The sequence below is a fragment of the Abramis brama genome (assembly GCF_963993115.1).
Source record: "Abramis brama genome assembly, chromosome: 10".
NCBI lineage: Eukaryota > Metazoa > Chordata > Actinopteri > Cypriniformes > Leuciscidae > Abramis > Abramis brama.
Genome location: NC_139972.1, coordinates 22,885,705 through 22,901,545, shown reverse-complemented (window position 1 = coordinate 22,901,545; position 15,841 = coordinate 22,885,705). Strand labels below are relative to the sequence as shown.

At 39.5% G+C, this 15,841-nt stretch overlaps 1 protein-coding gene across 1 annotated transcript; it reads right to left on the bottom strand.

Annotated features, from left to right (window-relative positions):
• Positions 1 to 602: 602 nt before the first annotated feature.
• nufip2 (nuclear FMR1 interacting protein 2) lies at positions 603 to 13,974 on the bottom strand. The gene is made up of 4 exons (XM_084126084.1): positions 13,126 to 13,974; positions 8,466 to 10,160; positions 4,312 to 4,344; positions 603 to 4,117 (listed from the first exon to the last, which is right to left on the bottom strand). Exons 1-4 carry the CDS (start codon positions 13,268 to 13,270, stop codon positions 4,065 to 4,067), a joined length of 1,926 nt encoding a protein of 641 aa, XP_083982210.1. The 5' UTR covers positions 13,271 to 13,974; the 3' UTR covers positions 603 to 4,064.
• Between the last annotated feature and the right edge of the window lie 1,867 nt (positions 13,975 to 15,841).

Genomic DNA, 15,841 nt, shown 5'->3' with positions numbered 1-15,841 from the left:
AAGAGCCGGCTCTCTGAAAAGAGCCGAACTTCCCATCACTAGTGCGGGGACTTCCCTGGGAAAACACAGGTTCCGTCGGTCCTGTTTATAATGTTATAATAACAGCAAGTCAGGGTTATAAAAATGAAGACGGAAGTAGAAAGTGGGGTGTGCTGCTGTAAATCCAATGAGTTTATGGCTTGAGTATTAAAGGAATACCCCCGAGTTCAACAGCATTGGCGGCGGCATAACGATTAGGCCTACCACAAAAATAAGTTTTTCCCTTTTCAAGGTTACGGTGAGGCATTTACAATGGAAATAAATGGAGCCATATGTATGTATGTATGTATATAAATGCAGGAATTGTTAGTAAGCAATTTTATTAAAATTATAAAACTATAAAAAAATTTTATATAGGTTTACGTATAGGATAAACATTTACCAATTGACCCCATTCACTTCCACTGTAAGTGCTCACTGTAATCTGTATGAATTTTTGAGGTAATCAACATTGGCCACAGATTCTGATGTTTAAGTGAACTGAATATTCCTTTCTTTAAGCAGGAAAAACATTTAAGTCAAATTACACTGTAAACTAATTCAAAAGAAGACTAAGAGAACAATAACTTTTTCAACAAGTTTATTAGCAGTGACAAAGATTCTTGAGACAAAATGTAACCCCCTCTTCATGACCACTAGGAAATTCAGAGAGAGCAACATAAAAATGACATATTAATTCAAACTTTTAACAGTCAAAACATGGCACAACTGAAGATCGTTGGGGGTAATGGGGGTGTGGGGACGGGGGCAAAATAAAAGCAAGAGTTTTTCATGTTCTGATGTGATTCCGTTTAATATATCGCTTAACACAGGCACCCTGAACTTGAAAAGTTCACATTATTAACTTTGCATATAATTGAGCGCATGAATGAAGACAAATACACATGCTTGCACACGAACACACATATGCATCCACACGCATAAGTTGAGTTGTCAGGACAGGACAAGAATCATTCATACATCAAGAAAACACATGAAATTTGAATATGCCAACAGCGATGCATTTTCTTGGTACAGATTTCGCAATCAAACACACCATTTAAAGATCACTGTACCTCTCTCCCATCCGTACGTTCTGTCATTGCTTTAAACACTAAGGGGCACCATTTAAGATTTATGTAAATAATTTATATTGCAATTATATCATTTGTGGAGTAGTAAGTGCTTATTTTAAATTGAGGAAATGAAGCTAATGTGCAACCCCCCAAAATATAAACTTCGTTCTGTTTGCATTCTGTGCATAGAACCTCTATATGTGCATTTGAACCCTGGAGTTGAGTTTTGAAAACAAAGACCAGGTTAAGTTCATTCTGCTGAGAGCGTTTACAAAGATGTAACTGAGTTAAGGGAACAGTTCACCCAAAAATGATGATAATCATGCCATTATTTACTCACCCTCAGGTTCCAAACCCATTTAAACTGGTTGTGTCTATATAATGAAAGTCAGTGGGGTCCAAAACAGCACTTTGCCCCATTGACTTTCACTCAATGAGACCTTAGTCTTGCAGGTTTGGAACAACATATATTTGAGCAAATGACGACAGAATCTTCATTTTTATGTGAACAATCCCTTTAATGGGAAAACAGGGATACTGGGACAATGTGTTCACAGAGGTATTTCATAATTAACTTAATCTAATAACAGATGGTTATAAATTATGCTTACATCAGAAACTCCATAAGCAAATCCCTTGGATACAAAAAAAAAAAAAAAAGCTCTATGTGAGCCGTTTAAAGACAAAATTTAGCTAACTACAATAAAACTCAATTGAAGCAATGAAGAGATGTGCATCTAAAAAGCCAAGAAACAAGCTAATTATCGAGCGCATGATTTCTCTACATTGCACAAAGCTTTTAAGTGGAATCCAAACGGAATTAGAGAAGATGAAGCAGAATTTAACAACCTTACATCTGTTTCGAGTTCTTTTTCCCCAATATCTTTTGAACTAAGACACTGAACAGGCTTCAGACACCTCAAGAACAGAAACAGATTAAGAACTATTGCAAAACATCCCACGTTTCGTGAAGAAGACGGACCACATTGGAAACCCTTACATGCTGCATTTAAAACCTGAAAACTCTTGCAAAGGAAAGACATACAGATACGTAGTGTGGTTAACTTCTTCCATGTGTACTTAAATCTTTTCACCTGGCAGTGTTTCATGGTCATGTACAGAAAACATGGATGCCAAATGATACCTGTAAAGATGCAAACATTGGCTTTCAGTCAAAAATGAAACCCCTCAAAAGGTTAGTTTAAAAAAACAAAACAAAAAAACAGCTGGTACAAACATGGGACGTTCATTTCGTTTTTGGCAATAACACTGTTGGTGCATTTTTTTTGTTAGATAGAAGAACACTGCCCTAATTCTACCTGAGTGTCTTTTTATTTTATTTCCTTTTTCACTTTTTTTTTTTTTTTTAATTTTGTTTCGTATACATTTCTTTTGAGATTGTGGACCGACAGTCCTTAGGTAGAGGTTAAAGTTAGTAGCCTATGATTAATAACTAGAATTTCAAATATGTACTGATATGTCAATGTTTAAGGAAATACAATTCAAGAACATAATACATAAAGTGCTACTGATTCTTACGTATAAATCAATTAATCTGTGAAATGATAAAGCAGAGGATAGACTTTAAGTTTAGAATGCATTTTCTGACATTAGAAACAGAAACATTTACACAACAGCAGAATTCCTGTCAACAGCGGTTCTATTGATGAGGCTTATGTGTGCTGTAACAAACTTAACCAATAAGCATGGAAAAACAGGAACAAATTAAAACAACGGAAATTAAAAGCATAAAAGTGTGATTGTGGTGCTCAGTAAAAAAAGCTAGGGGCTTCTAGTCTCTCAAGCAAAAATAAAAAGTCCAGATCGTTTGCCAGCGATTGCTCTCCATTTCAAAGAGCAGCTCTACATTACTAAACCAAAACGAAAAAATATCCGTAATGTACCTTATTAGCATTAAAGTTAAAGCAACTGTGTGGTGTGGCACATCTTATCGATTAGTTGTGGGTTCTAACTGCTACTTAAAAAATTAAAAACATAAAACACTCAAGAGAAAAGAGTATAGCATGATCTCTGCCCTCCGTTTACACACTCTCACACAACGAGCAAGAGACTCGAACGGCTGTCAGGTGACAGAAGCGTGAAGAGACGACAATAAGACTATTAAACGATAGCACTTTGAACTCTTCCAATAGAGGACACACAGAGCAGCATACTGCACATGCACACTACAGGGCGTACGGTTTCCCATTCCGAGTGTACCTCATAACCTGCCCTTGGAGTTTTTAAGTATTTCAATGAAAAGTATAAGAAGGAAGAAAAAAACAAACAAACAAAAGAAATGGAGATGCATCACGAACAGGACTGACCAAATCTTGTCCAGCAATTAAATTAAGACAATTAATTAATCCCAAAGGCTTGAACTAACTGCCCCCCACACATATATGGAGCTTGATTCCCCTGAATCTCAAAAAAAAAAAAAAAAAAAAAAAAAAAAAACACACAATGTAGTTCCTCTGGCTACAGTATGTTAATTCACTGGAGAGTGACACTCTTCGGTTTTGTGCCCAAATGAATTCGATGTGACCACTTTGAGTCTACATGATTATTTGAATTCAAGAGGGGACACATGGTGACATGCTTTTCTCTCTTTAGGTCCGTGAGTACTCGAATGAGAAGCTTCCGCCCAACCAAATGTCACGACAGGGTTATCATGAGTGTTTGATGTGTGAGTTGTATGTCCCCAAAGTCATTTAAATTGTCTTCAGCAACATATCCGCTAGACCGCATTAGAGTTGAGTTCCACAGATCCCGTTCTAATATTCTAAAACCAGCTAACCCGTCTGTTCCTCTGTGCTCAGCCTTGACTGTTAACGGGTAACAAGGTCCTTTCTAAACCATCTTAAGATTGGATTGGTTCTGATTCAGGATGTTCAGAGGCAGCAACCATGGTTCCTCAAGCACATCTTTTTGCAGCAGTGTTCATCTGAGATATAGTGTCCAGACACAGCTTCACTGAGCAGGTCCGTCCCATGACTCGCTGTAGAGGACTACTCGATTTGGATCTACGGAAAAGTGAGAAAGGTGAGAGTTTGGAACTTTAAAAACCACAAACAAAATGATATGGAAATATTTAAGGGATGTGAGCAGATGGGGCGCTGGGTTTCAATATTTAAATCATTTAAGGGTTTAATTACATGCTGATGCAAGAATTGTCTATAACCACGTCAACAAACACAAGAGGTAAATGGAAGCTTACCTTGTTTTTGCAAATTCAAAATATATTCCATTTCTGCAAAGAAGAGAAAGATGAAAGTTCAGTGTAAAAATAGATCTATCATTTTTATTTGACTTGAAAGAACTAAATAACTGAGCCGTTTCAACTCACACTAACAGGAAAGCTTCAAAATACTGCTATTTTGTTGCTATATATAAACAGACAGACATAATATTTGCATATATATATATATATATATATTCAGTCCCACGGTATCATTTTGTGTGCATGAGTAACAAGTAACATTCTAATTTGAGAAGGCTAAGTAACATACTCTTAAGATCTAGTCTAAACCAATTTATCTAACTGATAACACGTTTTTTTTTCCAATTTAAAGTCGCGATGAAACGACAGACCTTTTCTTTTGAATTGTGATGAACATCCAAGAGAAAAAAAAAAAAGTAGGGCGGGATCCATCGGTCTGTTGTTGATTGAATTTTGAGATATGGGAGGCGGATCTGAATGCAAGCTTGCAGTCGATTGTACAAAAGGTAAAGCAGACCAAATGATTAGAGAAGCCCGACAAAACGACACCAGAGAAGTTTGTCGTTTCACAGGTAGATTAATTTATGACATTTTAATTAAAATTTATGGGATCAAATTTAAAAAAAAAGAAAAGAAAACTATGCATGGATAAATAGTTCACAGTAAGAACTACGACATGCATTTACATAATAGATGGGATTAATTTTCATTTCATGTTGACTTTAACAATCAGACAATCAAAAACAGAAGAAAATAAATTTGACAAACAACTTTGCAATAGTATAATGGCATAAATAAACAATTATCAGTACTAGTGAAATATAATAAATGAATGTTTTATCATTGTAGTCTAATGATCAGAAATAAAACAATTAAAAATAATTTCTGCATATTGGTTATCAGACATTCATCTCTAGTACACATTCATAATTAGCGCTAGGTAAGTTACTCTAAAAAAGTAATTAATTACTAGCTTTTAATTACATCTTCAAAAAAAAGTATTACACTAATTTCTAAATCCTATATTAACCTTGACCAGTTGAACAATACAAGGATAGACATGAAACTACTCTTAATTCTCTCAAATAAATATAAAATTGCATAAATTATTCTTGAACTGACCAAAGTATTTAAAGGTGCCCTAGAATGTGTTGAAATAATATTTTAATTTTGTCTCTGATATCTACATAGAGGGTATGGCTTATTTAAGGGCATTTAAAATGTCCAGATATGGTTTTACAGGTCCATTTTCAACCCTAGAAATTGGCCCTAGAATGAAATGGTCTGTTTTGACCTTATTTGGAAGGGTCATGAATAGTAATGAGGAGTTCTGCTCTGATTGGCTGTTTCACTGCGGGCTCATTACAGTAGCTCAGAGTGACAGCAAACAGGTCCCTGATGTCCAGCGTGACAATGGAGAGATTAGGCGTTCAACCGTACATCAGAGTCCTGCACGGGTCCGATTTTGTAAATCCGCACCCGCCCGTACCCGCAGTGCTTCAAACCGCATCCGACCCGTTTTCCGACAGCAGCACTAATTAAAATCCGCACCCGACCCGCTTAAAATAGAACCGACACCCGACCCGCACCCGAAATAAAATAAGTTTAGCCAATCACATTATAGACACACACAATTACAAAAATGTTTATTGCCAGGTCATACAGAAGTTATTACACGACAATTAACACAAGGACAACTTCAGCCGAAGCTGTCAAAAGGCCGATACATGAAGAACATGGCTAACGTTACCACAAAACTGAGTAGCCTTATCACATTTCACCAATCGAACAGACGCGGCTACAACACTATATCTGCCACGCAATTTCGTCTAGCCTACATCTGACAATTTTGGGTTCAAACACGCCCTGCACACCACACATACTTAACAGTGTTACATTTGAAAAATACTGTTCGATAGAACTGCTTTGTTACCACAGTTATCCGCGTGCTTCCTCGGCGATGAAGTTCCACATTTGCGGCTATCCAACACGAAAATGCATGCAGCAAATAAGCCTTTCACAATATTTTCTTCAGATAACTCCAAATTTCTCCCCCACACATGCATCCATCTCGACGACTGCAAGCAGATCGCGCGCGCGCGCGGTTATGATGAATTTTTAAAAGTGAAAGTAGCGGGAGGGCGCAGGCTGGCATATGCAAATTTTTGGAGGCGTACATATTAATGATCCCGACTGTTGCGTCACAGTCGGTGTTATGTGGAGATTCGCCTATTTTTCAGGGGTGTTTTTCAAAAACGAGATTTAAATAGGAAGGAGAAAACAATGGTGTTTGAGTCTCACTGTATGTCATGTCCATGTACTGAACTCTTGTTATTTAACTATGCCAAGATAAATTCAATTTCAAATTCTAGGGCACCTTTAAAGGGAGAAAGTTACATTAAAAACATACATTTTATCACTAGATGTACAATTCTGATGTAGAATTGTTCTAGTCTATACAGTATTTAATGCAGTTATATAAGGAGAAACTGTAATTGAAGGGTTAGTTCACCCTTTTCAAAAATTAAAATTATCCCATAATTTACTCACCCTCAAGCCATTCTATGTGTATATGACTTTCTTCTTTCAGCCATATATTAAAATATATCCTGGCTCTTCCAAGCTTTATAATGGGAGTGAATAACTGAGATTTTGAAGCCCACAACAGCACACCCATCTAGGCCTGTCACGATAACTATTTTTTGTTGTGCGATATATTGTCCCAGAAATAATTGCGATAAACGATATTATTGTCATTTTAAGAACATTGTATGCCACTGAATATATTATCATAATATACAGTAACAGCATAACAATGCAAGTAGGCCTACACACTTTCAAATAACAACTTTTTAATTTCTCAGATCACGGAAATTAAGTGTCAAAAAATGTACAAAGTAACAAGTAGAAATAAACGGAGCAATTCCAATAGGGTCCTCACACCATCGGTGTTTGGGCCCTAAAAACACACTTGCAAATGAACAAAAGGCACTTATGGAGATGTCCATATGAACAAAGACACAGAAGCTTCAACAGGCCATATCTGCTGCTAAAACTGTTTTTCTTTAGTGTGCACCATTTTGCGCTCTAACGTTTATATTTGCAGCGGAACAGTGGATGAAATCGAGTGCATTTGGACTAGTTCTTCTAAACAGTCTGTAGTTTTCAGGAAAACACGGTAACGCCTCAAATGACGCCCTTTTCACCATGTCGATGACCGCTCTGTGTATGAAGGAACTGCCAGAGCACCGCTGTTGGTGACATTCATTATATAAAGATAATAGGCGATATATTGTGTAACTAAAAAACTATTGAGATCACGTACAATTATTGTGCGATTAGTCGATATATTGATTATTGCGACAGGCCTACTCCCATCCATCATAAAAGTAATTCATACGGCTTCCGGGGGTTAATAAAGTCCTTCAAAGCGAAGCGATGCATTTTTGTACGCAAGTCGAGTTTCAGCCGAAGAGTAAAAATAAAACACCGGTCATGAATTAGAAGTCTAAAACGAGATTTTTTTTAAAGAGAAATGTCAGAGGAGCTTGAGTTTGTTGCCCAGCCCTATTTGTTTGAACCACGCGAGGCATCTACTCTCACCTAAACCTTACTCTACTCCTACATCCTACGTCATACGCCAGAACTTGACTCTCTCGTGAATGTGCGGACGGACATTACCACAAGCTAGTAATTACATTTTATAAAGTTATAAATATGGATATTTTTCTTACAAAAACACATCACTTCGCTTCAGAAGGCCCTTATTAACCACCTGGAGCACTATGAATGGATGGATGGATGGATGGATGGATGCGCTTTTTTGGGCATTGATCTCAGTTACTATTAACTCCCATCATAAAGCCTGGAAAAGCCAGGATATTTTTTGATATGACTCCAGTTGTGTTTGGCTAAAAGAAGAAAGTCATATACACCTATGATGGCTTGAGGGTGAGTAAATTATTGGATGATATTTATTTTTGGGTGAACTAACCTTTAAAGAGTAATCTCTTACTTTACTTTTTGAAGGGAAAAGTAATTAAATTACATTAATTACTTAGTAATGCATTACACCCAACACTGTTCATAATAAAGAATATACTTGTAATACAAGTGAAAGTACTTAGCAAGAGGATAAAATAGTGACTTACCTTTAGTGTGATAATATACAGCAGCTTTTAGATCAAATGATCCCCAACTAGACCTCCGGTCAAAGCCCTTAGTATGGCCCTGCTCCTTGGTCAAAGCCACCTTGGGTGCAGCTGGGGAGGTGGGAGGCAGCTCAGCACAAATGTCCTTAGAGGAAGAACAAAACACTATTGCACCATGAACCCCAGTCTCATCTCTCTGAGCATCCAAGCTAAAGACAGGCATCTCGGGTACGGCCCTGCTTGCTGCCGTGGCACCGCCGCTCACACCTCGACTAAGATTCTGAGCGTTAGTCCGTTTATCTGGCTCGTGAGCCTTGGGGAAGGGTGGTTGATCCGGTCTCTGAGAGGTACTGGAGGTCTGAGTGGCCACTGTAGCAGGACAGCCTCCCTGAAAGCTCACCTCTACTGGCACGTCCTTTCCGTTCGAGCAGCATGCCACGCCCTCTGGTCCAGCGCTAGGCTCGTTGATAAAGGACAAGCCCCACTGATTCTGAAAAATGTCCCCCAGAGACTTCTGATTTGTCGCAACAGCAGGGGGATCAGCTTGGCGGCCACTAGGGAGTGAGAGTTGCATATTGGAGGGGGTGACGGGGTAAACGAACAGGCTGGGCTTCCTGGGCTCAGCCACAGAGGTGATGGAACTTCCGATGGCCGTAGTGCCGCTACCAGGGGGTGATGCTACATTCTCAGCGGCAACAGCTGGGGTCGCTAGCAGAGGACCAGAGCTGAAATGGGGGCCAGGCAGGGGACAGCCATTCCCTTCCCCCGGCAGAGGACCGTTGGTAAAGCTAGCAGAGGTGATGGTTTTCACCGCAGACATAGGGACCTGTGGTGGTCTCCCAGGCACCTGGGGAGCAGGAGTAAGAGCCTCCCCGCCAGCTTGGGCAGTCTTATTGAGGTTCTCCTTCACTTTACTTGCATAACTGATCTTAGGCACAATCTTAGCGCTACTATTGTCCACAGGAAAGACAGGCGGAGGCTTGAACAAGGTCCATGAGTCCTCTTTGGTGGAGGTAGCCACCTTAACCTTGCTGGAGCGATCCTCAAACCGTTTGCCAGCTGCTTTGCTGTCCAAGTTCTTGCGCTGAAGTTCAGCCACCGGCAGAGGAGGTGGGGTGGCAGAGGCAGGTGGATCCTTGGCTTTTGGGTGCAGCTCGGCTTTTGAGCCGGCTCTGCCACTCTCCACCTGAGAGCCAGAGGCAGACTCCGGTGCCACAGCTACGTGGTCTTGTTTGCCGCCCTGCTGCATGGCTTTTCCCTGGGCAGGAGCAGTCACATTGTCCCCGGATTTGCCATTCCTCTGGGCCCGGCGCTTCTTGGGAGTAGTGTATCCACTCTCGGAGCCACTGCCATCATTGTCAGCCCCGGGTTTGCAAGGGTAACCGTTGGTAAGTGATACAGAGTTGAGCGACACCACACCGTTCAGAGAAGCCAAAGCCTCTTTTTTGCCCTCAAGTGTGTTCAACTCTGAGGACTTGTCATTTTTGAAGTCCATTCTGTTTCTGCTAGTGTTTCTACTTTTTCTGTCCCCAGTTGAGTCAGTGGTGAAGGCCCGTCGAGTGGGCTTCTGTTTCAAGTTAATGTCTAGCACGTGTCTGTCGCCATTGCCGTTTGCAGGGTGCAGGGAGCTGTCAGGGTTAAAGGAAATGGGAGTCACCTCTCCCTCCTTCAAAGTTCCATTTATTTTGCCATTTTCTGTACAGAGAAGAGAAAAAAAGCAATAAACAAGTGGAATGCAAACAGCACATTTGCATCAATTGATCTACAGAACCAGCATTTTTTGGCAAATATCCAGATCAGATCTCAAGTTCCAGTAAGAGAACAGGTCAAGTCTAGTCAATGTTTGCATAAGACCAAGGAATATTTAGACTAGGTATGCTCAGTTGAACCAAGCCAGGGTCAGGCAGATGACAAGCTCACTTGCAGAGTATTCAGTGTACTTCCAATTAAAGCCAGTTTAAAATGACTCAACTGCTGGAATATCTGTGATTTGATAGCCATAAATCCCACATCTTCTGAACAGAGCAAGTTTCTAAAATTAAACTGCTGCCAATAAACTGAAAACAGAGATCAGTGGTTTTCAAATTGGGTCTGCATAAAATTAGTCAGAATATATATATATATATATTTTTTTTTTCAAAATGTACACTAACACACACACACTCTTAAATATGTGGTTTATGGGGACTCTCCATAGGCTTTCACCAAGGCTGCATTTCTCGGATCAAATATACATTTGAAATATTATTACAATTTAAAATAACTGTTTTATAAGCTGTAATTTATTCCTGTGATGGCAAAGTTGAATTTTCAGCATCTTTACTCCAGTCTTCTGTGTCACACGATCCTTCAGAAATCATTCTAATATGCTGATTTGCTGCTCAAGAAACATTTTTTTTTTCATCAATGTTGAAAACATTTAAGTTCAAATCTATTTTTCAAATAGAATCTTTTGTATGACTAAGCGCTATAAAAACATTTGGATTGAAACATAAGTGAAAGTTCTGTGGAAATGCATATACACAACATGACAATGTACAATATAAGTTTTCACTCGCTTACTATTTTCAAACAGAATAAACAGGTATGTATACATGGGGGTCCTTGGAATAAAATAAATAGATGTTCTTTGTCAGGCAAGTGTATAGCAAGGTCTGCTTGAGTTCATGATTTCTGTGGAAACTATTTATGGCAGCTCAAGGAATGCCCTCAGAGGAACTTAAGACAGTAACAATACCATTCTGGGCTGGCAACCTGGTATACAGATTCAAATTAATTCACACAGGAGAAAATATGTCTTCGTACAGTTTATGTAAACAAGTTGGACCAACAAGTTAGCAGGACAATGCAACACTCAAATCAATGTTGTAATACATTAATGCGGTAAAAAAAGGTTTGAAATCTAAAATGGGTCTGCACGACATCTGTCCTTTGAGGCTGAAAATATGAGGCGTGAAGAGAGTAGTCCATGCAAGTGTGCTTTCATCGGCCGGCTCAAATCTGCCATCGCCCTATTTTTAACCGGAGGTATGACGTGTCAAAATGGAGTACTCAGTCATATTTGGGTAGTTCCCCAGCATTGATGTACATGTCTTAAAATGCCGAAATTAATGAAAAACACTGAGCTGAATACACCTTAAATCCCTTTAACACATTTCATGCCTGACGTGAGCTCTCATTTGTGTGGCAAAGTCACAGTAACGTTAGTTGAGGTGGGTTGTTTAATCGCAACATGGCAGTCAGCAACGTTTATACTCCATGAAATAATTTACAAAACTGTTTAGCTATGTTGTTTTAAAGACCAATTTTACTCTGTTTAGATTGAACGACTTGACTATCTGTGCGTATTCGGTCAACAAACTGGCCAAGTCATCAGCTAGCTTAGCATGCTAAGTGGCCAGCCTGAATGATTAGCCGCAGGTAGCTGTGATTGTTTATACGTTATAACGATTTTGTGAAGTGACAGCTGCAACGACATATTTCAAAAGGGTCTATAAAACACACAAGGCGTTTTTATCCATCAAATATAAACAGTTTTGGCGATGTGTAGCGGTGTACTCCTGTGAGACCTTTTACATGTCACAAATAGCCAGCAGAACCTCCAAATGGCTTAATATCAAAAGTTAACCCAGCTAACGTACGCTTGCGGTGCGTTTGAACACATATGCTTACAGTTATAGGTCACTATGGACACAATAAAGCTGTATGTCACTTCGTTTGAAATAGAAAATATGAGGGTTCTAGAGTTGGCAGCCTTCGTCGCAAGGCGCCATGAGCTATTCGAGACGTTGCATACAGTCATACACAGGACAGGTTAAACAGGGTCAGAAAATGCCCTTTAATATAAAAATAACAGAAATTGTATTATTTTATCACTACATGCTGTAAATATACAAGCCTATGCGTTTAATGTATAGGATTTCCCGGCTGCATCTGTTTAACGTTACACTTTTAGAACGTTTGTATTCGTAGTGTTATAGAATGTTCCGACGCGTTCTATTCAGGCCACTCGGTGTCGAGTTCGAATCGGCTGTGAGCGCGAGCCCAGGCAGTCACTGCCAGGCCCACTCACATGACTGTCAAAGAGCAATAGGCCGCGTTTCGAGTTAAGCTGGCCAAACATACACCATTAATACTGACTCGGACTACAAAAGCTAACAGAGCTGACTACGTTTCCGGATTTGTATCACCAAAATATTCGGTTTTGCACGAAAAACGGGCAGCGGTGAAGTTTGTGAGATCTGGCCGTCCATCATGGCGGACAGGAAATAACAGAACAAGCTTAAGCTACGAGCAGGAACATTCCACAGGAGCCGGTTCATGTTGCTGTGGCAGCACCAGGATAGAGCTAACATGCTATTCTGGGTCTCTGATGGACACGTTCCCCTTAAAACGGCCCAAACTGAGAGGTATGTTTGCGAATGAATTATAAGTCAGGGAAATGTGTAATGCGTGCTGAAAGACCGGTGCACAAGGTCAATGTCCCTTCACGCTAGTTAGCTTTGCGGCTAACCCTGGATGTAACTATTTAAAACAGTTCCGTCAGTAAAACATGCTCCGCGTTTGACTTAACTCAAGCTGTATTACAGTAAACAAACATACTACGAAATGTATTTGAAGCTTGTCAGGGGAAAAACAATGAGCGTTGCTGGTCACCAACCTGTTTTCTTCGTCTGCGTTTTCTCGTTCTGGAACTGACTGTGGTTCTGATCATTGTTTACCGATATGTTCGATCGATCAGGGTCGTTCTCTGCTCCATGACTGATATATACTCCGATTGCCCCTTCGCAGGGACGTTCCTCCATTTAACGCTAGCGCAAGTGACAGAATGTGCTCAACCGGTGCTCGGTGGACGAGGGGAGTTGAGACATTTGCACTGCCCAATCACAGCCTGCGTTTGGGGGTGCCAGTGAGAGGCGGGCGGTGTTTCGTGCGTCGCGATACAAGGCGTGGATGCTTCCCAGTCAAGGCCACAGGAAGCTGTCACGCAAACTCGTGCAATCACCCTAGTCAGTGCTGTGTCAGTTAGTCCTGTCTGTTGTACACTGTAGGGCAGTTTGGAAATGTCTCGAATCTATTTGTTCAGTGCCCCTTTCTACCAGTGGGTGGCGACTTAATGAGCGAGTCATTGAATTGGTTATTGAATGCTCCCGTCAGGGGTAATAAATATAGTTTTTAACATTCGTAATTCTTCTGCCATCTTTCTCTCTTAGTTCTGAACTAATAGACCAACTCATAAGATGAATTCAACAGTTCATGTGAGATGTGTTCATTCAGTTTGCACGAACGAGATGTCTCATTTAATTTGGGTTGTTTACTTTTTCTCTTGTCAAAAAACAAACCACAAACGGAAGTCATTTATTAGCAATGGAGAGTAGTAGCCTACGGGAGCTGTGTTGCGTATGCTGAATTTTCTGAACAAATTTAAGCTTTGAATGCTTTAAAATCTTTTTCGACTAAACTGAATGAAGTCCAACCAAATGGTATTTATTTTAATCGAAGGTATGTGCGCAATCAAAGTGAGAATCATTAATATGGAAGGTAATTGCTGCTTCATGACCAATTTGAAAGTTCCAAGCGACTGCCACTAGGGGGCGAAATGCTTCGTATGGCATGCGAGTGTGATAGAAATAGTGGAAAGGCGGCTTAAAGGGATCGTTCACCCAAAAAGGGAAATTCTGTCATTAATTACTCACCCTCATGTCATTCCAAACCCGTAAGACTTTTTCGTTCATCTTCGGAACACAAATGAAGATCTTTTTAATGAAATAGGACAACTCTCTATTGACAGCCACACAACTAGGCTACCACTTTGACACTTCAAAAAGCTATAAAGAGATCTTAAATCTAATCCATATGAATTGAGCGGTTTAGTCACTTTATATGATGAACAGATTTAATTTAGGCTTTTATTTTTTTATTTTACTTTTTGACGTCTAAGTGGTAGTTGCGTAGCTGTGAATGGAGGGACAGAATAAATTGCTCAGATTTCATTAAAAAGATCCTCATTTGTGTTCCAGAGATGAATGAAAGTCTTACGGGTTTTGAACGACATGAGGGTAATCAGTGATGTAGTGGTGCCTGGAGAAGTGGGTATACTCTTAATATTTGCCCCCAATATATTTTTTTTAAGCGTCCCAGCAAAGGATGAACGCTCTGTGTTATAAACAGTGACATGTAAAGCCCTATTCGCACGGGATTAGTATTACCCCTGGACCTCTGTAATTAAGAAATTACCCCCTGACGTCTGTGTTTTTGGTGGCTCATTCACACGGGCAAATAAATGTTCGTAATTCCCTCGAGTTTACGGACTTTACAGCGTGCGCCCACCCATTCACACTCAGCTGAACGTGCTGAAACGAAGATCGCGCTGCAGTATATGAAGGACTAAAAATGACAGAACGAAAAATAAATAAATAAGTAAATAAAAGTAGAAATAAATAAATAAATGCAGAAATAATAGTGAAAATACATACATTTTGGTAATATAAATGGCTATTTCTGTATTTTTACATGTATTTATTTATTTATTTATGCATTTCTATATGTATTTATTTATGTATTTATACATTTATGTATATATTTATGTATTTATATATTTATTTATTTATAAATTTATATATGTATTTATTTATTTATACATTTATTTATTCCTACATTTATTTATTTCTGTATTGCCACATTTCTACATTTATTTATTTCTGTATTTCCACATGTCTACATTTCTTTTTCCCTGCGCATGTATGCTAATTGACCAATGGCTAACCACGCCCCCTCCACTCACTCGGACAAACAGTCAACATTCGGTAACAGGCGCTGTGGCAGCTGTCACAGTAGGAGACATTTCACAGGAGGCAATTGATGATTTTTTGGAGACAGAAAGATTATATATCATCTCGATGTCACCAAAAGGGCCTTAAATATGCATTGGAGGGTTATATTAATAATTTTATTGTTGAGAAGGTCGATAAGCTTCAGCTCCAGAACAAAGATTTAACGTTACAGTTCACAGTGTAAACGTTATAGTTTGGTGCTATTTCGCTTCAAACGCTCGCTTTATACGCGCGTCCTATTCGCTTTGGATTCAAAATGTTCAAGCGTCGAACTAGACGCGGATACGCGCGAATTTGACGCTCTATTCGCGTTTGGTGTGCAGAATAATGAACAGGCTGCGATGTCAAGATTGCATTGCTGGAATGTGTGTTTGTGTGTCTGTGTGTGTGTGTGTCAGAGAGCGGGCGCGATCGAACAGTGGAAACATAAAAACATACTCCATTTTGTTCATACAGGACATAATTAAAACTGCTAAGTGTTTAGCCTACTTATATTTGTGTAAAACACAACATTGTGCTTTTGTCAAACTGTAAACTCTTGTC